The sequence below is a fragment of the Pinus tabuliformis genome, chromosome 4_2 (genome assembly GCF_031772625.1).
Source record: "Pinus tabuliformis cultivar Carrire ecotype Pingquan chromosome 4_2, CPIR1, whole genome shotgun sequence".
Lineage (NCBI taxonomy): Eukaryota > Viridiplantae > Streptophyta > Pinopsida > Pinales > Pinaceae > Pinus > Pinus tabuliformis.
Window position 1 is genome coordinate 260121788 of NC_142304.1, and position 26147 is coordinate 260147934.

The window sequence follows — 26147 nt, forward strand, 5'->3', positions numbered from 1 at the left end:
AATACAAACTTCTGTCAATGAACCTGTGCGAGCCAAAACAAAATATAAGAACAAAACATGTCTTGATTGAGTGTGACCAAATGAGTTTGAAGTCTCTTCCTTTGATAGTTTTTCTTGAGGGTTTACTTGAGGTTAAGATTGACCCAAGTAGTTACTCATGTGGTTAGGGCTAACACATTCCATAATGTATGCATGAATAAAATAATTTAAAACTTAGTATCTATTTAACTTAATTAGGGGATCTTTAGGTCATTTTTGGTCCTCTCGAAAAGAGGAATACAATGCACATATTATCTTCATCATCTAAGTTATCCAACATGGAATTTGACCCTCGTTGCAAAAATTAACAGTTACAAGATGCCCAATGGGGCCTTTTATATAAGACAATGACTCTATTGACTTCTTACTCTATGACAAACCCTAGAAGCACACAATGCTATAAAATAATAATAATAATTTTTCTTTTTCTCTTTACATCAAATACCTAAAACCAAGATTACATAAGACATTATGAAGACCGAACCTAGTTACATATTTCAACACTCCAAGCCAAGGCAAAACCCCTCAAAGGGGAAAACCCAGAAAATATCTTGAATCTTCTCTTCTTATAGAATCTGCTTAAAATGTAGACACAAACCCTAGACCAAGTCCTCCAATTACCAAGTCATCCCTCCAAAAAGTCCTTCCAAATAGATCAGATTAAGAAGGCTCAATCTTGCTTCAACCAGCTTCAACTTCGTCCCCAACTTTGATCCTAACAACTTCGACCTGCAACTTCGGCATTGTAGCTACTGCAAAAACCCTAATTCAACTCTTCAAGAAATCCTCCTTTGAGCAAGACAAATCCTTCCAAGGTCAACAAGGTCAAAAACAAAACATTTCCTCTTCTAGCAACTTGATATGGCAACTCGCTCTCCTACAATTAGGACCTGCAATTTTGGCCTAGAGAAAACTTAGATTTCACACGTGTGAGAAAGATAAAGCCCAAAAACAGAGCTCGCTCCTTCTTCTTGCCTTCTAAACCTATGTTCTTTTTTTCTTCTTGCTTTTGAGCTTGTTACCACTCAAACCAATAGCGGACCTAAAAGGGGTTCCTAAGAGAGCAACTACTAGGTTAAGGGCAGCGGTGGAGGCTTAGCCCACTGTCACCACAGTTAAGTCTCCCTGCTCTTTATAGACTTTCACCAATGGGAGGAGTCTTAGTAGTGTAGGAATCACTTGTAAAGTATATGTCAATGGATAGGTGGAAACTGTCTCTGGAAAAACCTTTACCAAGGATGGAGTGAAGAATGGAACTTGCTTGCTCTTTAAGCAAGGGACTTGGTCCTCCAAGGCAAGGGGTGAGGATTGGAGGGTTGAGGAAGAAGGAATAGGCTTATAGACGAGGTTCTCAATCCCTATCATCCTTGGGAAACTTGGGTTCCCAAATGGTCCTTGACAAATAATCTTTATTGAGAAGTAGGACCACACGGGGCCAAGTGGTCCCAGCCCAGGCTCGGGGATGGAATGCAACAACCAATGATGTTCCTATCTTGGACAAGGTGAAGGGAAAGGACCAAAGAAGAATATTTACTTCAAAAGGTTCAGTTGATCCTGTTGAGATCTAGCCTTGGGGATGCCTAGGCAAAATTCGATCCTAGAGCTACGGCTTGGGATTCCCGAAGATTCCACCATTAGAATTGCCTCAAATTTGGAGGAGAGGGAGGGGACCCACCAGCATCGTAGCTGGTAGGAGATTGAAGTTTTTCCTTAGGTCAATTCCCGAGAAATTGATGCCCTAGGTGACCTTCGACGGCTAGACCTGGGAAACCGTGGTAAAAGGTGAAAAAGGTGACGGGGATGACCACTCTTTAGAGGGATCAGTGCCTAATTCCCTTGGGGATATGGAGTCAAGGATGATGATGAGTAAGAACATGGTTTCTTAATCAAGGAGGCCCAAAAATTCATCTTCGTCCAATGTTGGAAAGTGATCGCCAAGCATTTATACTTCAAAGCAAATGATGCAAGCTTATCAAGACAAATAATCTCTGGGACATTTCATTCATATAACATTGGCCCATACATTAAATTAGCTAAAACATGCTTAATTCCACATTTCAATTATGCAACTACTAGCCCTAATTTTAGCAGTATGCAACGACAAGAATAACAACATCATAATTTACTTACAACATTATAAAATATATCCAACCAGCATTTCATTTGCAAGACAAAGCTCCAAGACAAGAAAAATAGCCCAAATCCATACGTCAAAATTCATCCATCTCCAAAAAAATTCTCCAAGGAAAAGATGCGAAGTTCTCTATGATTAGAGAGATCCCAAGTCAAGTGATGATCCAAATGAATGTATCTAACATCAAAATATAGCCTCCTAAGGAGTTCGAATTAGCCTATGGGTCTACATTAGCCCCTAATATTAAAATAATGTGCAAATAAAACCCCTACTAGTGACAAGCCCACCAAACTAGCTCACAAGTCGAAAAAGAAGCCTCACAAAGGGCCAAATAATAATATGTACATGTCGTGGGACCCTCCAAAGGCCTAATAATGTCCTAAATTAGAATACTGAGGAATTCCTCGAAATGTGATGGAAAAGGGGGTGGCCCCTTGTTCTCCAAGTCGTAGAACCTGTGGTGCTCCCAGTGGATCTGAGAGCACATAAATGACCCCATGGGTCTCCATATGAATCGGAGATGCCTATAGATTCTCTGCTACGGTCTGATTGGTGGAATGAATGTTACCATGATGTCGTACAAGTCCTGGGACACCTGCCAAGAGTGTGGGGAACCTGTGGGGGCATGTTGGGCATAATGTACCAAGCATATCACCATCATCCCAGAAGTGGATCGCTAATAGTCTCTAAGCATTGATGAAGATCCGTGGAGTGTTGTCTGCTGTTGTGGAGACCAATGGCTCTCTATGCACACCTGATATCTGTCAATGTAGACCTCTGGGGGTTATGATCCTGTATAGGGAGACCAAACCCAAATGGAAACCACCTGTAATCATGCATAAGATCCAATGTGTCCCCTAGGCTCCTAGTACAACCAGTTATTAAAAGAATCATGTAAAAGAGTTTACCAACCAAGGATAAAAAAGTGGGCACTTCATAATGGTATGCTCTTTCATAGTGGGCTTTGGCATGTGCTAGTGTCTCCAAGCTCCAAAGGGTGTTAACCAAGTACCTTATTAGGTGGTTTCAGCCCTTAAAGGGGATAGTATGTCCAAGGTACATCCCTCTAATGGGGGAGGAAAGTGATAAATAAGTGGAATGGAGTAGGGAATGAGAGGGGCAATCCTGGGCCACATAGTGGGTGACTTGCCTATTGTATCCTTAGGTTTCCCTCTTGAGAGGTTAGGACTTTTCCTCTAGGGAGAATCCAAGAGATAACAACACCCATATTGGAATCTATAACATTTGAACTAGCACCATGGGCATGTTTAATCACTACTAAGGGTCTCTAATCAGCTGTCTTTTGTATCCAAGTAAAAATAGTTGGTCTATTTCTTGGACCTGCCCTACTCTAAGTAATGCGGTGAGCCTTGTTGGAAAATGTAACTAGGTTCGGTATTCATAATTATCGTTGTACTTGTGTCATTGTATATTTTATGTAAAAACAAAAACAAGAAAAAGGAATTTAATTTTTCAAGCATGGGTTTCATGCTCAAGTCAAATTATTATTTTATTTAAGCATGTTCTTCATGCTCATTATTTGTACTAGTCGAAGTCAAAATACTTATTTATAGCCTGGAAAAAGAATTTTTAAGATGTAGTTTGAGTCAAAGACCCCTCAAGATGCCAAGTCGGCCCTGCCGTGGAAGAGACATCTAAATCAAACCCCTCTGGACAGTATAAATAGAGGATGTGTTGAGCTCATTTGAACACAAGCAATTTGCATGATCTGTTCTGAAATGAAATCAAAGAAGAAGAGTGAAGTAAGAAGAGTGAAGTTAACGGAGGCCGAAATCTTTAAGTTTTCTTGAGCTTGGATATGTGATAGTTCTGCCATGATACATCTCTTGTTGAAAGTATATTCCTGATGTTGTACATGTTGCTGGTCTTTTTGCTATTGATGAATTTGCTATGTGGAAGGAGGGCTTGACATTGGCATCTTGAGGGTTGGAGTCTTGTCATGGTCATGGGTCTTGGATATCTCACTTTGATCTGATTCTATAAGAAGAGAATTTTTCTGGGTTTTCCCCCTTGTGGGGTTTTCGCCCTGGCTTGGAGCCTATATCTTGTGTTCTTTGTTTCTTGTGATCTTCATGTTTTGTACGTTTGGTAATTGTTTGATGAAGAGAACATAATAAACATTAATAAGAAGCCAACAACATTCACAAGCAATTATCAAAGAAGAGAAATCTACCATAATATACAATCAACCTGATTTCTCAACAGGCCCATTATTGCCAAAGATTTTCCATTATCATCTGCACTTAAGCTTTCTGTGGTCTCATGTTAAATGCATGTATGCCCACCCTCAAATTCTTCCAGGATACCTGAGAATGAGACTTTCTTTTGTCAGTTTTTCCAAAACCATAAAATTAAGGCTTTCTGCTAATTTTGCCAATAGCTCAACCCTGGCATAGTTGTCCCAATTCCCATATTTCCCCGCAAGCCATATTTCGTTTCCAGGCTCAAGTCTTGTCTGTTCTCAATAATAGCTCACCTACATCAAGGCCCTTCATGAAAGATTTCTCAGATGAATAGCTTTCCCATAAAATGATGTTGGGCAAACTAGTTTACATTTTCCATAAAGCAAAAGTTTCATCAAAATTGCACAGTAACGATAGCGTTTGACTAGCATTACAACTCTAGCCTAAGAATTGTGATTTAGCAGCCACTAAGGCAGTAAGATAGAAAAAAGGAAAATCTTCACAGAATCCTTCCACTTCAATACAAAAGCCCCAAGGTATTTGTATCATAAAAGTGCTAATGTGAAAATACATTACTCACTGTATATCAGCTTCTCACACTAGAAGGCAGATTTTCTAAGCAAACCACATTTCAATATAAGGATGTGCTATGATGGGTGGCATTCACCTGCACAAGAATTTGACCTTCATATAATACAGTCTACTTTGGAAATGCACCAGGATAGAGCGACTAAGTGAACTTTCAAAACTTTGACAAAGAATTCCTAAAAGGAAAGCATGGAATCAAGTTAAATGGTGATCTCATTTGGCTGTAGTTCTATTCTGAGTTTTGTTACTAACCAGCCACAAGAAGCTGTGTGCAACTTATTAGCTTTAAAAATATGAAAGCAGGAGGAATACTTCTGTTCCTGTCCCTCCTCTCATAAAGGTTCAGCTTCCAAACAAAAACTTGTCTATTATTAATCAGAAATTATGATATCCTTTCACATGCAAGAAAGCCATCAGGAACATATCAGAAGAATGTGACACAGTTCTAAAACGCATGCTACAGTGCATTTTAATATCAAAGCAGTCCTGATGTCAAAAAAGGTTTGTAAATGAAAAGTACCTTAAAGATTTCAGATTTTTCTGAATCTCTCCATGAACTGGAAGTGAGCCTTGGCCAAATAACAGAGGGAACTGTAACAAAACTCCCGTCTAGAAATTTGTTTGTAACTTAAGATACAGAGACTCCAATGTTCCATAATGGATTATGCCCGCAAACCTTGTGTTGAAGAATCCATTACAGCAGCTTCAACCTCAGACAATGGAGCTTCAAAAAAAAAGAAAAATGAGATGATTCTTCCATGACATGCAAGAAACCAGTAAAATGAAATAGTAAATTATTTCTATGATATCACGCATTTTTCTTCCTGCCCCTCCTTATTTGGAACATGACAATTGGATGTCTTCAACAACAAAGCTACTACACAGCATGTAAGATTATTTTCAGTGAAGTATGAAAACGAGCAATTCTTGAAGCCAACATTACAAATAAAATACCCCATATCATTTATAACACTAACATATGGCAAAAGATTCATGCTTAATGGGATTAAAAGATTATAACAAACTAACCAAACTCGAATTACTGTCTAGCTAATGTCAGAGTCATTAATCAGACAGACTACATCAATTACGTTAACACAAGAACATACAACAGACAGGCATAATTTTATGAATAACAGATGAATGAATTTTCTAGTCTACTCAGAGCTATCTCAATGGCAATGGTACATAATGATTGATCCCTTGCATCAAGAAAAACAGATCTGAAAAAAAAAAATTAGATTGCCACTGCTGCCCATGTTATTTCCATTAGTTAGCTGCCCTCATAGATACAGAATGAATTGGTACTCAATCTAATTGGAACAACAACAATCCCTAGAATAACTCTGCTGCTGTACTTGCCCCTACCATATGGAGGAACTAAGCTGCCCTCATAGATACAGAATGAATTGGTACTCAATCTAATTGGAACAACAACAATCCCTAGAATAACTCTGCTGCTGTACTTGCCCCTATCATATGGAGGAACCAAGTTCAGTTCAAATTCAGCATGAACTTAGGTAGAATCATTAGACCATTCTATGGTCTTGCATAAGTTCTGAAGTTCTTCCCTTTCTGCTGGGATGCAAAAGATACAATTACAGTACAAGGAACCCATGCATATCCAAAGACCTAGAGCAAGAGAGTTCAAATCGACAAATAGAAATCACGGAAAAAATGAAAGTGATACAGTGCATGGAATGCATTGCCCATCAGACTAGGTCTATCAATGCCTAGATATAAAAAACAAGGTAGACAACCCATACTTGGACCCTAGCTCAGTGACTCACACGTGCAGCTACCTTATATGAACCAGTGTTGCAAATATTGGCGATATATAGCCTACATTATGATAAATTATCCCCGGAAAAGTTTGGGACTTTTTCACACTTTGACTGTGCCACGATATATTTAAAAAAGTGTGATATATCGCCAAAAAAATCACGACTCAATGGAAACAATCATTGGGCACTCGCCATAATTAGCAAGGCAGACAACCCATACTTGGACCCTAGCTCAGTGACTCACACATGCAGCTCCCCTTATATGAACCAGTGTCGCAAATATTGGCAATATATTTCCTACATTGTGACATATCGCTATTCTCAGTTCAGCGATATTATCCCCAGAAAAAATTGTGATTATTCCAGACTTTGACTGTGTCACGCTATATTCAAAAAATAGTGATATATCACCAAGAAATCACGACTCAATGGAAACAATCATTGGTTACCCGCCTGGTTGCCTCTAAAATCCAATTTCTTTACTTTTTTGACTCATTTGAAAAGCAGAACGAATTGAGATCAAAGGAGAAATCCATAGTCTTCAATCTTGGGATATAAATTCACTTAAACAAAGAGTCCAATTTATTATATTTTTTAATGTAATTTTGAAACTCAGGAGTCAGAGCTCAGGGCAAAATTATACTTTTTAATGTGATTTTGACACTCAAGAGTCAGAGTTCAGGGCAAGTTTCAGCACCATTGAGTGCTACTGTGTGATATATCACCTGACAATGATCTTATGCATCTTATATATCAGTTCATTTTCATACTCATGTAGCCATGTGTCTATTTGTTGTATTTGTTGTATTTGTTGCTTTTGTTGCTTCAGATGTTAAAAAAAATTAAAACAAATGAATACTTCGTATTTTTTGAATTTTTTCAATATTTTCCCCAATGCTGCTAATAATTTTTCTTTTAAAACCTCAACAATATATTCGCCGAACACAATGTTTACAACATTGCTATCAACATCACTTCCCAATAGAGTCATGGTAGGTTGATCAATACAGGAAATAATAGCATAAATAAAACACTATGGGCACTCACCGAGATAACTAATTAGGTTCTCATTGCAAGTCAGCAACGGAAACATTTCACTTAGCATCCCACCGTATCTTATTTCCTACTGCACTCATTTTCTTATTTTCTATTTGTTGCTTTTGTTGCTTCAGATGTTTAAAAATTTTAAAACAAATGAATATTTTATTTTTTGAAGCTTTCCAATATTTTCCCCTATGCTTCTAATAAGTTTCTTTCCAAACCCTCAACAATATATTCACCTAATACAATGTTTGCAACATTGCTATCAGAATCACTTCCCAATATTGAGTCAAGGCAGGTTGAGCTATACAAAAAATAATAGCATAAAGAAAACACTATGGACAATTGCCGAGATACCAATTAGGCTCTCAATGCAAGTCAGCAATGGAAACATTTCATTTAGCATCCCACCGTATCTCATTTCCTCATACACTTGCTTTCAAACCCTATGAAGCAACTGCGAGCCAATGTTACCTGAAACCCCCCAACCCACATTTCCATACTAGAAACACTTCGAATATGGAAACCTGTATGAAATGCCCCGTGAATGCACCAAAAATTTTCCAGTGTATTTCTCAAAAACAAAATAACCCTCAAAACTTTATGGGGTGCTTTCTACCAAAAATAACAGTCGCTCCTCGCAACTACGAAATCCAATAAGCGGAGACCCATAGATTGGTACTATAATGGAGAAAAGCGAAGTTGGGTGGATCAGATCATGAAATTAAGTGGGTTAATAGCGCCTCTTGCCCTCCTATGCGGGAAGTGCTAACCTGCTCGGACTGGTGTACCCACTGAATTTGCTTCTTTGGGAGAGACAAAAGAGTGTCCCCGGTGCTTCGGGTTCAATTTTTAGGAGCGCAACAAAAGAAAGAGCATGGGAGGACACCTCTATTCCAGTGTTTGCTCAAACAATGTTTTAAAACAGTGTAGGTTTATAGGTCCCAAACATTTTGGGACCCACTTAGAAATATAAACGTTGGACATAATTCTTAGGAGCGCAAGTGGCAACACAAGAAAGAGCATGGGAGGACCCCTCTATTCCAGTGTTTGCTCAAAAAATGTTTTAAAACAGTGCAGGTTTATAGGTCATAATGTTGGGCATAATGACAGCATACAAATTAAATCACACATTAAAGCAAGGCACGTTGAGATTTTACAGTGGAGGAACCCATGAGGGATAAAGCCTTTACTTTCTAAAAGTTTCCAATACGATTATATAGCTATAGCTGAGCATAATGATATGATAAATTTGGAAATTTAGTTCAATCATCTCCATTACTATCTCCCACATTCTTACATGGATTTCTCATCCTTAACTCTTTTTCTTTTTCAGAGCCGGTGGGCCCAATGGCCCTGGCAGTCAGAAGAATTCTAATGGAGCCCCCTGGAATGGTCCACGGGACCTGTGGCCCTGGCAGTCAGAAGAATTCTAATGGAGCCCCCGGGAATGGTCCATGGGACCTGTGGGGAATTAACCCCACACACAGCCATTGGACCAAACGTCTGTGGCTAATTTCTCTCTTTTGTCATCATTATTTGTTTCTTGACTAGACATTTTATGCTTAGTTTACTACATAGATATGAAAAAGTACAGTTAGTCTTTCAATAAAACTAGAAAAAACAGCATAATCGATTAAAAAAACACATTACACATTGCCAAAAACAAGAATATTAGCTTATTAAAAACAGGCTTTCCCACTGCATACCAATGTTATTTAATCCAAACATGGATCGGTAAAACCAGTGGGTGGGACTGGGTTTGGAGGATTCCAATCGAAACCAGCCTCTCAGACTAGAATTTACTGGTTTTGGTCTGAACTAGTTTCGAACCGAACAAAACAGGCCAGTTCAAGACAAAACCGGTGAAAATCAACCTGTTTGACCAGATTTGTCCTGGTGCACATCCTTTTCCCAAAAAAACAAAATTAAAATTTAAAAACTCAAAACAAAGGAAACAGCAACCCTACAATTTGACTAAGACCTGAAAAACAGAAACCTTAGAACCATGCACCAGACTAAGACAAGCCAAATTTGACATGTCAAGAGCCAAAGGAGAAGGAGAATCAACAGATCTAACTGTCAAGCCACACAATGATCCTAGATCTACCATGAAGTAGCAGAAACACCCTTGCTAGGCTGCAACAATGGGCCATAATGAGACGAAAAAATGATGCACAACAATTCTCAATCCCATGAGAAATCCAACTACCAAGATCTTGCATTCGTGACACAACTTCCAATGCTCAGTTCAAAAGTAGATTTAACATTAGGTCATAATCACAAACCCCAACAAGAAACCAAGCCACCACTAGCATAAACCAGAACACCACAAAAGCATAAACCAATCACAAATCATAGAGCACAAACTAAATGCAACCCAACCGATACTCAAGAAAATCAACCCATCTCAAGCCAAAGCCACACAATAGGAAGGGAAAACTTTACGGGCTAAATTTCACAAATGAGCTAATTTTCCATGCTTTTTCCAGAAAAAAGGAATTCGCAAATTTCCATTTTTTCTAAAAATGATTTACCCAGATTTTTTAGAATAAAATTATTTTACCTTAAAAATCTCCATAATTTTATAGAGATTATAAAATCATTAGAAATTTCAATAATTTTATAAAAAATATTGCCAAACATTTTACAGTTTGCACATTAGGGACTAGTAAGATTCGCCAATATTTTTGCACTTTAAGATAAATTTCCACTCTTAAGATTTTCACTGGCACTAGGGTACATATATTGTGAGCAAAGGATAGAACAAAGAAGCACCAAGAGATAACACACAGGCCATGGACTAGTTCCAGCCACCACAATAGACAAAGGCTTAGATTTGAGGAAAAAACTGTGTACATCAACAACACCCCACATTTTTCGCCGATGATGCCCCACCTCCTCTCTGCAACCCCAGACCATCACCTCTTGGCATAACCAATCAACCACAAACCTCTTCTGACCTCACATCAATGAAACCCTATTTCGATTGGAGTTAAGCACACTGAGGGAGAGTGAGTAGAGCGCCTTTCTGTCCCACTTCATCATGTTTCCAAACAAACCATTTGACCTCAAAGAGTGTCTTTCCCATATCTCATAGATTGATTACATAAGATCATCAGATCAATTTTGACTTAAAGATAAAACCACTTAATTTTTCATTTCATTCATGTAACTTAATGATTTGCTACATGTTTTTCTTGCTTTATTCATGTGCATCATAAATATAATCAATTCTAATATTGATAAAATCACATTAACTTCACACTAATGACTGTTGTGATGTACATAAAGAAACCAGAGACTTTTGAAGAGACTGCAAAGAAGGAAGAATGGTGAAAAGCTACACATATAGAGATTGATTCCATTTAGAAAAGAAAACAAAAACAAAAATATCAAGAGAAAGCAGATGGATATAAGATCAAGTGCAAATCAGGTGGCATAGTGGATAAATGCAAGGCAAGGTTGGTAGCTAAGGGGCTAAGGTCCTTGTAGATATATAGAGTATTGATTATAAAGAAACCTTGATACTGGTAACCAAGATGAACACCATACAAACTATGTTAGCTTTTGTGGCACATGGATGATGCACCAAATGGAAGTGAAGAGTACTTTCTTGAATAGGTGGATCGAGGAAGGGGTAAATGGAGCAGCTACCAGGATTTGCACAACATGGAAAGGAGCATCTTATGTGCAAACTGTGGAAGGAACTATATAGACTAAATCAAGCACCAAGAGCATGATATTTGAGCGTTCTCATTCAGATTCTATAATTTATGTTTTTCCTTCGAACAAGCATGCAACTTTTCTTTGTTATTATCTTTTCAATTTTCCAAGCAGGAGTCCAGTTTTCTCTTCAGTAATATGGAATTAATTCTTATTCTCAATCAACTGACTGGAATTGTATTTTCTGTCAGTAAATCTGGAATAAATATCAATTTTCAATTAACTATCTATATTGGTCTGAAATATGTGCAAAGAGTAAAACCATATTATGTATGAGGAGTATATATATGCTCCATGTCATTACGGTTAATATCGATCAGAAATCATTAGCTGTCTTAAGGAATCCCAGCCACAACCACTTAAAGAACCATAGAATTGTAATAAAAAATCTGACACAAAGTCAAGCAACTATCACACACACGATCCAAGTCCAAATTCCAGTTCATGAACCCATCCACCTGCACTCAAAACCTTAGGCTTACACTTGCTAATATATAAGCCAATGACAAGCACAACCAATTTTCAGAATTTAAAATATAATGCATAACTGCAAATGCAAATGAGATACCTAGTAAATCATCATATGATTCTGAAAATGAAGAAAGCTCTGAAAGAAGAGGTGGTGAGAATTGCTGCATTGATTCCCGTCCTGTGCTTTGAATATTGATCTCTACAAAATTACTGTCCTGAATAATGGAATTACCAAGTTCTGAGCTATCACTATGTTGATTTCTATTAGATGCATGAATATCAGATGATCTCTCAAATTGTTTCTCGTTGTAAACCTTCATCTTCTCAAAAGTGGAATCCTGCATTAAGTCATAGTTCTCTCCTACCGATGTCAACACACGTAAATTTGTCTGCTGCCTTGTAGAATTGTTACTCCCTCCTCTCTTGGGGAAGCTACTGGTAGAAGAAAGAGGTAAAAAATAGTGATCATTATCATTGTCAAAGCTTTCTCTTGAAGGGTCCACTTGAATATCTGGCCTTGAAAGAGCAGCATTTCGCACTGCTCGTCTTAAAGAAGAAAGATCTGAATTTCCATTATCTGTGAGAAGAGTGAAGCACACAATGCGTGAAAAAACTGCTCAGCATTGTTTCCAAAATTAGTCCATTCAGTAACTTTTCTTGCAAAACTGTCAGAAGACTCCTAAATAAAACTAACGTCATTATTATGTAAGGTGCAGTAAATAATAGAATATAATCGAGATTAAACCTTCTATGTCCTCATTTCTTAGACTTTTAGGTGGAGACAAGCGATTTGGTTTATCAAATTCTTGAAGAGTCTCCAAATTGTGTGCTTGAATTACAGACGATCGATGCTTCTGTAAAAATCCATCTTTTTCAGAAGGAAATGGTGATACAGAAAATAATTGCGGTAGCTTCAGTGCAGGAGTTGGAGGAATCAACTCAAGAGCTGCAGACACAATCTTTGAACCTCCCTCCACATCTTGATTAGCAATGCCCTCCTGTATGATATCAGAATCAGGAAATTAGGGGGATATTGAAAATGCAGTTTTTATCATGGCATAAAAGACTCATGATTATATTACAGACACAACACAAAATACAACAGGGCAAACTTCACAGTTCCCCACACCCACCAACCCCCCTGCCCCCATCTCCCTCCCCAGAATCAACCCAAGCTACAGCCTACAAGGACAAGCATCTTGACTGAGAACCCATATCAGAAGGAAAATGTACTTTCTGAGCAAAAGGAGCATAACACAAATCTGAGTTGCTAAGTCATTGATCAATCTATAGAATGTCCACACTACAAATGCATTTTGCCAATGGGATCACAGATCTACATAAGACAGGCCTGAGTTGCTAAGTTATCCATCGACCTATGGAATTTCCATACTAAAAATTTCATTTTCCAATCTGATCAAAGAACTAAAAGAAGTGAACAAATTGTCTTAAAAAGCACTACTCAGAAAATGCCAGAAACGTATAAAAGCCAGTTGGACAATCTGATCAATTTATAGAATGTCCATACTACAAATTCATTTGCCAATGGGATCACAGATCTACATAATACAGGCCTGAGTTGCTAAGTTATCCATCGACCTATGGAATTTCCATACTAAAAATTTCATTTTCCAATCTGATCAAAGAACTAAAAGAAGTGAATAAATCGTCTTAAAAAGCACAATGTAGTAAATTCTAATCTATTCAAAAAATGCCAGAAACATATAAAAGCCAGTTGGACAATAGAGTAATACCTCTAAACAGAAGCAGAAGGAAAACTACATCCTTTTTGTGTCAAAATCAGAACTTTCACATAAGAAAAAGGTGAGATACTTTTATTAATGTCCACAGGTGACCAAAAGAGCAGGTCTATGGGACTAGAGAATACATCTAGTGTTAATTTTTATGGAATGTTCTATGCCAGCAACAATTACTTCAATGTCTTACTAGCCCAATAATAATTCCACTTCAGATTCCAATAGCAATCACAGTAAACTTCAGTAGCAATCAATTAGCATTCACTTTAGACAACCATTGACAGTAATTGTAGATAGAACATCATCAACAATGCACAAGAAGACAAGCCAACACAATAAACACAGAGATTTAAGCTAATGCCAGAGCAAAACCCCACAATGGGGAAACCCCAACCAATCCTTTTTATTGATTAATATCAAATGTTCAGCACAGAGAGAAGATCCAATTTAGTACAATGATGATAAACAAGAAGCCAAAACTGATCCTGTCCAAGTCTGAAATTCTGAATCTGTCAACAGCAGTCAAAGTGCCCTAACCAATCAAGTCAACAGTGATCAAAAGGCAGTCCAAAAGCCTCCAAAGAACTCAGTCAAAGCAGCAAGAAACTTGGCCTCTTGAACAGGTCAATGTCAACCCAAAACAGTGAAGAAAACCAGTCAAACTTCAGTCAAAGTCTGTGGTTCAGACTGCGGTCAATCTAGTCAACCTGCACAGAAATCCTCAATCTGTGTGCCAATAGATGCAGCCTGCCCACACATAATCTTTCCAAGTCAAACGCAGTCAAAGTCGCTGAAAATCCTCGGTCAATGCTGGTCAAAGTTGGCTGAAACAGAAAGTCATCACAGAAGATAAAGATGCCCAGAAAATCCTTCACACGCCTGGAGAGAAGAAGTTGCCTCAGGTGTACGAACCAATCAGATAATGAGAGAGAAGTTGATGTGATGAGATGCCAAAATGAGGTGAACTTATGTTGTATTTATAGTGATTAACGAAGGGTCAAGGGACATGTCTTTTCACTAATGAGCCGACTTGAAAAAATGGCATTTGCAGGTGCACAAAAATTCTGATTTTAACGAAGAAGCGAGATGCCATCAAGGGTGATCCAAATGTGTCATGAGCCATCAAAGGAGGAGCTTCCAAATGAGGGAATTAGCCCCTAGTTGCACTCTTTAACATCTAGTCATAAAGTTACTGTCGCAGTGCCAAGGGTACTCCTGAAAGTTATAAGATAAAGAGATACAACTGAAAATAGCATAAAGAGAATCAGAAAGGGTGATTCAAAAGGATGGACCACTAGTGTCTGGTCATTCAATATTGTCAGCAACAACAGCTTTCATAGATATGAAAAACCGATTATGTCATACATCATTTTTTATAAGTTGCCTTTCCTTCAGAAATAGTCCAACTATTCTATCACATTCACTATAGAACAGTAATATAGTTTTGTTTCTTGTGGTATCCTTCCTTACCAAATTTAATGTTCAAATATGGATCATTGTAACCTAGGCATGAATCCAATCTTCTGGCTGGAATATTTTGCATCACTTGTCTCAGAACATTGAAGACAATTTCAACCCAGACATCTTGAAAAGCACTAAAGAGAAAAGGCCTCTTCAGTTTAAAATCATCTTAGACTTCAACTGTATCCGCTTAGTAGTAACTACAGTTTTGGTATAACCTAACAAGGATATGCAAAGTTCTGACACTAATCCAATCCAAGTGACATTTGCAGAGGAGTCAGGGATCAACCACCTCCAACACTTAGCGTTCAAAAATAGAAATAAAAAACAAAGACCAAAAAAGCCTCTTTCTTCAATAATAAGACAGATGTAATGCTATCTAGAAGCTTGGTAGCATACCATTCACTGCGAGATTGATATCTAAAATGTGCAAACGATGAAATGCCAATGGTGAGTTGAACCAGGATTTGCAGGCCTAAGGAGGTGTCAACTTTCAAGGGTTTGCGGCCTTATCCAGGGTTAGAATGCGACCACAAAAATAGCAAAGGAAGAACTCTTGTAATCCAAGGCAGGGTAGACAGGACGTGGATAGACAGTCAGTAAAAAGGGTTGTCAGAGCTAGGAGCAGCGTAGGCAGATAGGAAGCCAAGATCCTAGGACCTGTTAGAAAATCAAAAAGGCAAAAAGATTCTCTTATATTCATAATTACTTGTGATATTCTTGTAGTCTTATTATCTTCTCTTTATTTTCTTCCTTTATTTTCGTTTCATCAAGCAATCATCAAATCAAAACATGAAGATCAACGACACCAGATGTAGGCAGTCAGCCAGGGCTAAAACCCCTCTATAGGGGAAAACCCAGTCAAACTCTTCCACTAGTAAATCAAATCGAGATAGACCAAGAGCTTAGACCCAAAATACCTTCCTCCTCCAACAAGTCAGCCCTTCAAAATGATTCAGCAAACTCCAATAGTCTTTTCTTGTCCAACAGCTTCAGCCCAGCAACAATCCAGAATTTAGCCCCCCAGCGACTTCAGAATTTCGGCCCAGTTACAATACTGCAATTTCGGCCCTTCCAACAACCCAACAACTTCACAAGTGTGAGACAAGGAGAGAGAAAATTCGACTTCTTAAGCTTGACAAAGACTTCCTTCTCCTTCGCTAGGATTTCCTTCCTCTTCCTTTAATTTCGCACCCTTTTTCTACCTCCAACAACTGCAGATCGAACTTCTTGTGGATATGTTCCAAATGAGTCAAGTTGTTGCCCTTTTATACTGGTTTATGCCTCTCTAATTAAGTCAACTTGGTGGAGGAGGCCTAAATGACCTATTTTACCTAAAAATATATTTTTTTCTTGATTGACAAAGCCCAAGAAGATTCTTTTACATTATGACATGGACGAGGACACTTGACATAAACCCTAGAAGCCTACAATGGAGGCTTTGACCTAAGAACCATTGACCCAAGCATGAAACCCATGCTTTAATAAGTCAATTTCTTTTATAATAAAATTTATTTTTCTTTCTTTTGACAAATACATTACATCATGACACAAATATAATTATGAGATCGATACTAGTTAAATTTTTCAACACTCCCTCTTAACTAGGGAGGTATTCATAATTAGATATATACAGAGGTACATGGAAGATCTCAAAGTGATATAATCTATGAAGAGTCACAACACATGCAGTGCTACAGATTAGATACCTAACCAGGGTACTCTAATCGAGTGGGATTAAGGTGTACTCAAGCTTTAGCCACTTCAAGTACCATAAGGCTTTTAAGCTCTGACACCAACACAGAGATCTAGGTGTGTATCCAAGGTCGGAGCTCCATGACCAACGCCACCCTCCCTACTTCAGGATCTAGACATCAACACATAGGTCGTCCAGATGTCCTTCCAAGCATCTTGTTGCCACAAGACACTTCATCTATCCTTATCAACTAAATCGGATATATGTATCCACCACTTCAAGCATGCTTCAAACATTCAACCTATTTACAAAGATCTCTTGCACAATCACAACCCCAATCAGTAACTTTCAAATATATATACAAGTAAACACAAACCTTCAGGGTCATTCTGATTCTACTTATATCATCATCAAGTTATCCAAATACAACTTGTCATAAGCTTTCTTCTTCTTTAACTTCTTCAGTAGCACCAAATACAGCCTCAGTACTTCTCAAACCTTTGTTTGCAAATCAGTCGAACTTTCATTCATTTTCCAATTTCATTCTTTTCTTCAAGGTATTCATTATGACTATCATAATATGCCCCCCCCTCTCTCAACTGGGGAGATGTATCTTTTTTTCTATCCAAGCTCTCTCTCAACTTAGAGAGCACAACAGCATCAAATATACTTCATTCTTTTTCAAGTCATCAAGGTCATCTTAATCATCATCAATCTTATAGCTTCCTTCATCATACTCATCATTATTATCATCTTCGATTACGAACATCGTCAACATCTTGAAGATTATGTAGCAGCAAAACTTTAATAGAAAGTACAACCAAATACAAATATACAAAAGCATGAAGTCAATTATATCAAAATCATGTCTTTACATTGGAAGCATCAAAACATTCAGTACTTCTCAAATCTTTTGTTCGCAAATATGTGGTACTTCCATTCATTCTTCGATTTCATTCTTTCTTCAAGGAATTCATTATGACTATCATAATCAATGTTGCACGAAGCAGGGACGAAATAGGAACGGTTTTTGGAAGCGGGGACGCGGAAGTGTCATTTTCCAAAAATCTAGGAAGTGAAGCGTCTACCATATATATATATATATATATATATATGAGCGTCATTTTCCCAAAATCTAAGAAGCGAAAATGACGCTTATATATATATATATTATACTTTTTTTTGCATTTATATTCAAAACAAACATCCCAAATACCAAATTAGTTGTAGAAGACATGAAAACATGCATATTTTTGCATAAATCAAGATAGGTATGGTATCCATGATTTTAATGTAGTTACTAGTATGTACATCAATGATAATTATTTGAGCATCAACCATCTATATTCTAGCAATTACAAACATACATCAAATTTTTAAGCATATTATAAAACATAAGACATTTAAGCATATTATAAAACATAAAACATAGAGCATATTATGATTTATCTAGCAAGTGAGCAACTGTCAACATTTGTCATTTCCAAAATTCAAATAATAATGTTTACAAAATAGGTCACTTGGTCACCACCAAGACAAAAAGGTTCAAATTCACAAGCCTACAAGTCTAATGATTAATCTATGACAAAAGTAGTAAATTGTGAATATATCTACTAATCTCTCCTCCTTCCGCCACGAAGAGAACGTGGCGGCAGGCCTCCATGTGGTGGCAATGAAGAAGATGGTGCATGTGGAAGTTGTGGCACTGAAACTGATGAAGACAAACCCCCTGTTGTTGGTGTTGAACCATGGAACCTAGGAACCAAGGGACCAGATGGGGGTGGCATCTCAACTCGATCATAATCATCCTGGAATAGCTAATTGCATGCATGCTCCCAAATGGACCATTGCTAAGCATATAGTTGCTCAATTATCTCCGTACAAAACGCTTTTCGGAAAAACCAAAATGCGAATTGGAAAAAACTGAAACGCGGATCGGGACATAAGGTTCTGAAATGGGAAAAACAGTATTTTTCAACCCAATCCGCGTTTCGGAGGGCGGATCTGTACGGATCGCAGATCGGGCTTTTGATCTGGGGGGGAACGTTTCCTGCAACACTGATCATAATATGCCCTCCCTTTCAACTTAGGGAGCACAACAGCATCGGATATACTACAATTTTCCGCATGTCATCTTGATCATCATCAATCTTATAGCTTCCTTCATAATGCTCATCATTATTATCATCTTCGATTATGAACATCTTCGACATCTTGAAGATCATGTACCTGCAAAACTTTAATAGCAAGTAAAACCAAATACAAATATACAAAAGCATGAAGTCAACTATATCAAAATCATGTCATTATAATGGAAGCATCAAAACATTCAAACTTTAGACATCAAATACCTAAACTTATTTAGGTTCATAATCAGCAAGGGTCACATCTTTTACATACTAGACTTCAACTTCTTTCTAGTGTTTTGTTATAAACCCTAGGTTCCATCTTTGAGACACAAAGCCTTAGATGTCAACAATAACAATCCAATCATAGTACTATACATCTAAGATTTCAACAATATGCTTTTAGAATTTACATATTAGACTTTACTAGGGTTTGTTGCAAGCCCTAGATTTTATCATCAAAGCTAAATCATATCAATAATCGAAAACAATATCATCATGCCCTAGAATATCAATCTCTACTAGGGTTTTGCTATATACCTTAGATTTCATCAACTATCAAGATAGCATACTTTCATATACATATCTAGGGTTTCATTATCATGCACTAGCATCTCATATCAATATTCATACCTACTAGGTAAACCCAAGACACAAACATCAATACATCAAAGTTAGATATACAACAATTTTGACCAGACTAGGGTTTCAATCATGTGGAAGAATATACACCTAGGTTTTTCATTCCTAGGATCTTATTATAACTATTACAAAGATTTTGTTCATAAACCCTAATTCACCAAACCCTAAAAATCTAGGATTCCATTAGACATTAATAGCAAACCCCAAAGGACTAGGGTTTTTACCATGACATAACCAAAACCCTAAACTTCTAAAGAATAGGATTTCATCATATGTTCTAGACTTTACCAACAAACCCTAAAAAGACTAGGGTTTCATAATCAACATTGACCTACCCTTAGCATTAAGAGGCTAGAGTTTTGCAGTGAACCCTAAGGGTTACAGTTTCACAAGAATGATCAAATGACAAGAGATAGTACAACATGGGTAGATTCAATCTAATGACTAATCACCCTAACAAGAATCTTTATGATTCAAAACCCTAGGTACAAGAATGTTAGTAATATAAAGATAATTTCAAAAGATAATGATCATACAATTTCTATGAAGAGAACCTTGTTACAAAACTTGTAGTCTAAGGCATACCTTGAGTTGTTCTTTACCAAACCTTGTAGGACATCAATTCTTGAAGGGCTTCCATTGCAACAGAACTTCTTTCATGATTCAAATCTTTCCTTTGAAGTTTCTTCCACAACCTGTGTGTATTCTCCAAGCTTTCCTACCAAGGAAGATATATAGAAAGAGGTTATGAGTATATAATACAAACAAATCTCGATGTGAGACAGAAACCAAACCTGAAATTGTTGATTTGTGGTAGCATTAGATGTGATCTAGCAATGAAAATTGGTGGAGAGGCTAAAGCACATGAGATCTCCAAGACCCATAAATGGTTTAGGGAAATTCCACCCAATTGGAGAGATATTAAAATAATTAATATTTTTAATGGGCTTCCTAAGTCTAAACTTAGGAAAATTAAAATATTAATGGGTATTAATATAACACTCAATGAGGCCCGCAGGGGTTTGGTCTCGTGGCCAACGGACGGTCTACTAAGTCGTTTGTGCCGCTGTGCAAGTCATGGGTTCAAGTCTCGTCTTAACCTAAGGGTCGTTATTGCGGGTTGGGCGGTTCCTCCTAGCTATTATAGTGGCAGCCGGTGGGATTCAACCCCGTGTAACGCGAGTACGATACGACTGTCGTTGTCGATTCCACTAGATATCAAAAAAAAAATAACACTCGGTGAGAATGTTCTAAATGACATGGATCAGGGAAAATCTAATCTTAGTCGTTGATTAAGGACTTAATCTCGGCCATTGAAGACTCAACAGGAAAAGTATAAGTGGGGGCTTGAGGGTCAGTTGGAGATACACCAAGATTGATCAGTTTGTTCAATTTTTTGGAGTGAGGCTTGCTGAGAAAATTCAAACTAGTGATTTGTTGCAGCCAGGAGCAGTGAGTACATAGCAGAAAGGCAGAGACAGTGCTAGAGGGTCAGCGCAAAGACCGAAGAGGTTGACACAGAGGCAGCTAGAGCTACTCAGAGGCAACAGGAGCCACGCAGAGGCAGCTAGAGACAACGCAGAGGCTGAGGGGCCTGCATGGAAGACGCAGAGGACCAGAGAGCTAACACAGAGAGTTAGAAGGCTGACACAGAGGGTTCAAGAGTTACGTTGAGGATAGCAAGGCTAACGCAGAGCCTTGGAGAAGCGCCAGAAGGATTTTCGTGGGGCAGACTAGTTGAATATCTGTCTCGGTAAAGAGGTATTACAGTCGTGTAACAATCTCTGTTGGGTGAGCCATTTCAACACCCTAGTTGTACTCAAGAAATTTGCATAAAATAAAACCCTCAGAACTATTGCACCGGTTTTCCCACATTGGGTTTTTCCAGGGACGATTGTCCAAAAATAATGATGTCCCTTCTGTGTTTGTCTTAGTATTTTAGTTGATGATCTGTATATGAGTTAAGGCTACATCTATGTTTATTTTCAGTATTTATATTTATAAATAACTTGTTAATGTAATAAACAAGTAGGAGAATTTAAACCAGAAGATGCAGTAGGGATTTCTAACGGGTTAGACTTAGAAATTTCAACATGGTATCAAAGGGTTGCAGATCACAGGAGGACTGAAGGCATCAGCGATATCAAAAATTTGCAGCATTAGCAGTTGTCCCGAGAGACAGAGTTGCTCCTAAGCAAAAGGCAGCAGAGAAGGAGTGACGCAGAGGGCATGCATCATCATTTCGAGCCAGAGAGAGGGCCAGCGTAGAGGCAGAGAGAGGCAAAAGAGGCTCACGAAGAGCCACATCATCCTACTCAGCCAGGTCGGCTTGACGCAGTTGGTCAAAGGAGTGATTTAGCCTTTGTCAGGATTGCGCAGAGCTGGAAAGCTCAGTTTCTTCAGTTGTCGGGGCCTATGGAGATGTGGGTAGATTATGGATTGGAAAGACGGTGGGGTGTTGTTTCTGTTGAAGCAGAACAGCACCTAACGGGACAAAACCAAGGTAGAGGGAGTCGCTACCTTGACGGATTTCTAGCCAAGAAATCCAAATCTGAATTGCAGTTACAAGAAGGATTGGAGAGGAGCAAATCGACAGTTGGCGGGAAGATTTCCAGCAGGGAAATCAGGACTTAGAGGGAGATTTCCAAGAGGACATTCGAAGCTCAGAGGGAGTCAAGAAGAGGAGTGGAGATGGCAATGAACGAACTGAGGGATCAGGACAGGTTGGATGAGGCTTCCAACTTTGTCATCTGGAAGGCCAAGATCCTGGCAATCCTAGATAGACATCGCATCAATGGCTTCGCCTTGAGAACCGTGGCTATCTCAGTCGACCCAGCTAATAATGAGAAGTATGAGGATGCAATGGCGAGGGCAAAGTGCATAATCCTTAATGCAGCAAAGCTGCATCTTAACACATCCCCGAACCTGTGGGCTATGAACCCACAGCAATTTGTTAATTTTTCTATTGTGTAATAATCTCATTACATTGACCGAAATCTCCTTCGCAGCAGTCCATCGCAGTATCACAGATCACACCAACATGTGACCCTTCATCGCATTCCTCCGACTCCTCTTCTCGCATGCGATATGCGATAAACACAACCGGACCCCAATTAAAATAAACCCGCATTCACAACTTTTCGGGTCCGCTTAGTCCCAAGCCTTATCGGCTTCAATCTCCGTCATTTGATCGTGCCTTTAAATCTAACGGTTGATGATATGACCCGATCAACAAACCCAATCGTCGATCCTCCGCCGTTTGATATCGCACATCGCAAATCACTTAAGGCCAGGGTTCATTCACTCTTGGAATATTGCAATGTGATTCATATCGCACATCACAAGTCGCTTGAGGCCAAGGTTCGTTCACTCTTGGAATATTGCGATGCGATCCTAATTGGTGATCCTCCACCATTGATCAAGGCCCACTTGATCCAACGGTCAACAATGATATCGCACGAACTACTTGCACGACGTTTAACCACCCTTCCAGAGCCGATAAAGATTATAAATCCTTGGTCTATAAAAGTTCGGGTCTGACTTTGAAGTTAAAGTTCGATCTCTTTATGGCCCGATATCCGTTGGATATCAAAGGCCATCAAATCCTACGGCTTGCGGGTCTTCAATTAGCACACGGGTTACCAAACAGCTTAGCCCCGCAGTTGACTGTGACGTAAGCATTTGAAAAGGAGATTGACGGCTAGGATTTAGCGCGGGACTTCAGCCATGATCTAGCTATCCATACACTCTTAACCCCCGCAGTTACTGTCACCCAGTTCCATCACCAACTCACCATTCCACTGCTCAAGATTCTGCTTACTCTGAAATCCACTTAATTGCAATTTTACTTCGTCGGGGTTCTACTCTTCCACCATTTCTAGCACTTCCACTAAGTTTCCTTCTCCCCTCCAGATTGACTTGTTACCAAGTTCAACTCTGCCAACTCCTTTCTTCGCTTAGAACCAGTGTGCCGAGACTTCTCTGATTCCTTTATCCTGCCATGCAACTAGTGCATACGGATCTTTAAATCCACTCCGCTATTAGTTTTCGAACTCCTTCCAACGGAATCACACTGATCCCGAATAGCCCTTCTTACAGAATCAAGTTCACATTACTTCCTGAACCAACCCCAATAAACTCTCAATCGATTCTCCATCGTTATCAACAATCATTTGCGATTTCCTCCTTATTCACAAATACACGGACAAATCCTTCGAATAATCATACATACAAACAGATCATATATAGACCCTCAACTAATATTAACTCAGAAGATATGATATTTCTATTTGCTAATTAGAATATGTATGTACATAAACTCAATGGCCTCATTTACACTCAATTGGCCTTTCTCGTTTCAATGCCCATAGGCTTGCAATTCAACACTCCTGTCTGCTTACTCTCTCACTAACTCGATCTTTTTAGCCTTCGAGGCTTACAAATTATACACAAAAGGATTCTGTTAACCAATTTTGGTTCAAATCCTAAATAATTTCACCTAAATCCTAAATATTCTAATCTAATCCTAAAAGTCATGAAACTAACTCCTAGTTCCTCTAACTCACACACTATTCTTGAAATCTCTCTTAACGAGAAGATTTCATTACAATATCCTCATTAATATACAACCCTAATAAAAACATAGGAAAATAAATAATTAATCACTCTTTAGGGAATAAAGTCCCTTGAAACACAAGACCCTGTGCTTACTAAAATCCAATGGTTTTTCTGAGCAAGATGCTCCTGCATCAGACTCCCCAAGTAAGAAAATTTATGACCTCCAGGTCATAAGTTTGAATAATTAATTCCTCCTGGATCCCAGAGTTTATTTTGTAATCTGTCTTCGCTTGTCAGTTGTTCTATTGTTGTTGTTGTCTGCTGCTGTTCTCCAGGTCTCCATACCTTATGCTACAATGCTCCACTTGCCCTGCTTTCATAGTCTGCTACTGTCTTCCTCTTGTTGTTGTCTCTTTTCTTTCTCGCTGTTGTCTTCTTCTGAGACACTTTCATCATTAACCTTCTTACCAACTCAATTTCTTTGTCCAATATATCCTCTGTTTGCTAATTGTCTTCAACTCTTAATTGCTGAATTTTCATTTTTACTACCACCCTTACATCCTTACTCTCTTGTTCATTATTGTCTTCTATAGAATTTCGCACCTTTTCAGTTACTGCCATATTATCCTTCAAGACAATTTTTTGCTTCCGTTCATTGCAACTGATAACTTCCTCTTCCTGATTGTCATTCATGACAATTTCTTTGTCTTCCTTCTTCAGTAATTTATTCTGGATATTTATTCTCTGCTGTTCTAGCTTTCTCCTTTGAAGGTCTAACTCTCTATATAACTCAATGATTTTACTTGGAGTAAAATTTGGACATTTTACACAATCTCCCATTTCTTCATTTTCTATTGACCAATCATCAGATGGTCTTTCTTCCTCTGCTAAATCTTCCTTAACATCTTTCAGTAGATGTTCTTTCTCTTCTTCTCTCATTTGGTTGTCCACCTGTGCCAAATATGTTCCAGTTTCTGCAACAAAATCTGCAATCATAAGACAATTATCCAAATCAAAATATAAGGCCTTCATACCTCTTCTTCCTCTAGCAACCTTTCAGTACCCTGCTCTGATTTTTCCTTTATCTCCTCTGTCAGCACATTAGTATGTTGATTCAAACTCAAAGAATTTTTGAGACTGTCAGCAAGTCTCTTTTCTACACCATCTGTTTTAATGATGCCTCTCTACACTTGTTCACTGTAGTGAACTGTTTCTTCTCCAGTCTCATTATCATACTCTACTTCAAAACTTTCATATTCTGGAAGGTTTTCTTCCATGTTTTTGACAGCCTTAAAAAGGTTGTCTATCTTCTTCCAAACCTGCAACCATACACAAATCATTAATTTTAAAAATACAAGACCTTTCGGTCTCATTTGATGCTTCAGTCATCAAATCTTTTGGCTGCTCTAAATCATTCATATGATTCAACTCCTCTATCTCTTCATTACTTTCAAAAAGCAATGGTCCATGTTCTAGTTCACATACCAAAACTTCAACACCTTCTCCAACTTTTTCCTTTTCCTATAGTTCAACTCATTTGAGCTTCTTTGTCTTCAATTTCACATCTATAATCTGTTCAAGTTCCCTCAGCTCCTTTATTAACTGCATATTTTCTTGTTGATTCCTCTTCTCTTGTAACCTCTGCCACTTTACTTTCTTTCTCATGACATAACCATATTTCTGGTCCATCTCATTTCTCTGCAACATTTCCATTAATACTTTAAACTGAACTGCTATCTCAGCCATTTCTTTATCGTAATTTTCATCACTCATTCTCATGCCATTTGCCTTGGCATCTTTCTTCTTTTGTCCTCTGCTGTGATCTCTTTCAGAACCTCTGCTATGACTGTCACTAGTCATCATCCTTTCCATCTCTATGAGTTCCTCTCACTTCAATATGAGTTGTGCAAGCCTCTGCAAC

General features: G+C 38.3%; 1 protein-coding gene across 1 annotated transcript in view; it reads right to left on the minus strand.

Annotated features, from left to right (window-relative positions):
* LOC149168978 (AUGMIN subunit 6-like) overlaps positions 1-26147 on the minus strand; it is a 308104-nt gene that overhangs the window by 71427 nt on the left and 210530 nt on the right. The window contains exons 11-13 of the mRNA XM_089428499.1: positions 12733-12985; positions 12085-12564; positions 5486-5689 (exon numbers count right to left, since the gene is read on the minus strand). Of these exons, the coding sequence (XP_089284625.1) occupies positions 5628-5689; positions 12085-12564; positions 12733-12985 (795 nt within the window). The 3' untranslated portion in view covers positions 5486-5627. The remainder of the gene's footprint in view (positions 1-5485; positions 5690-12084; positions 12565-12732; positions 12986-26147) is intronic.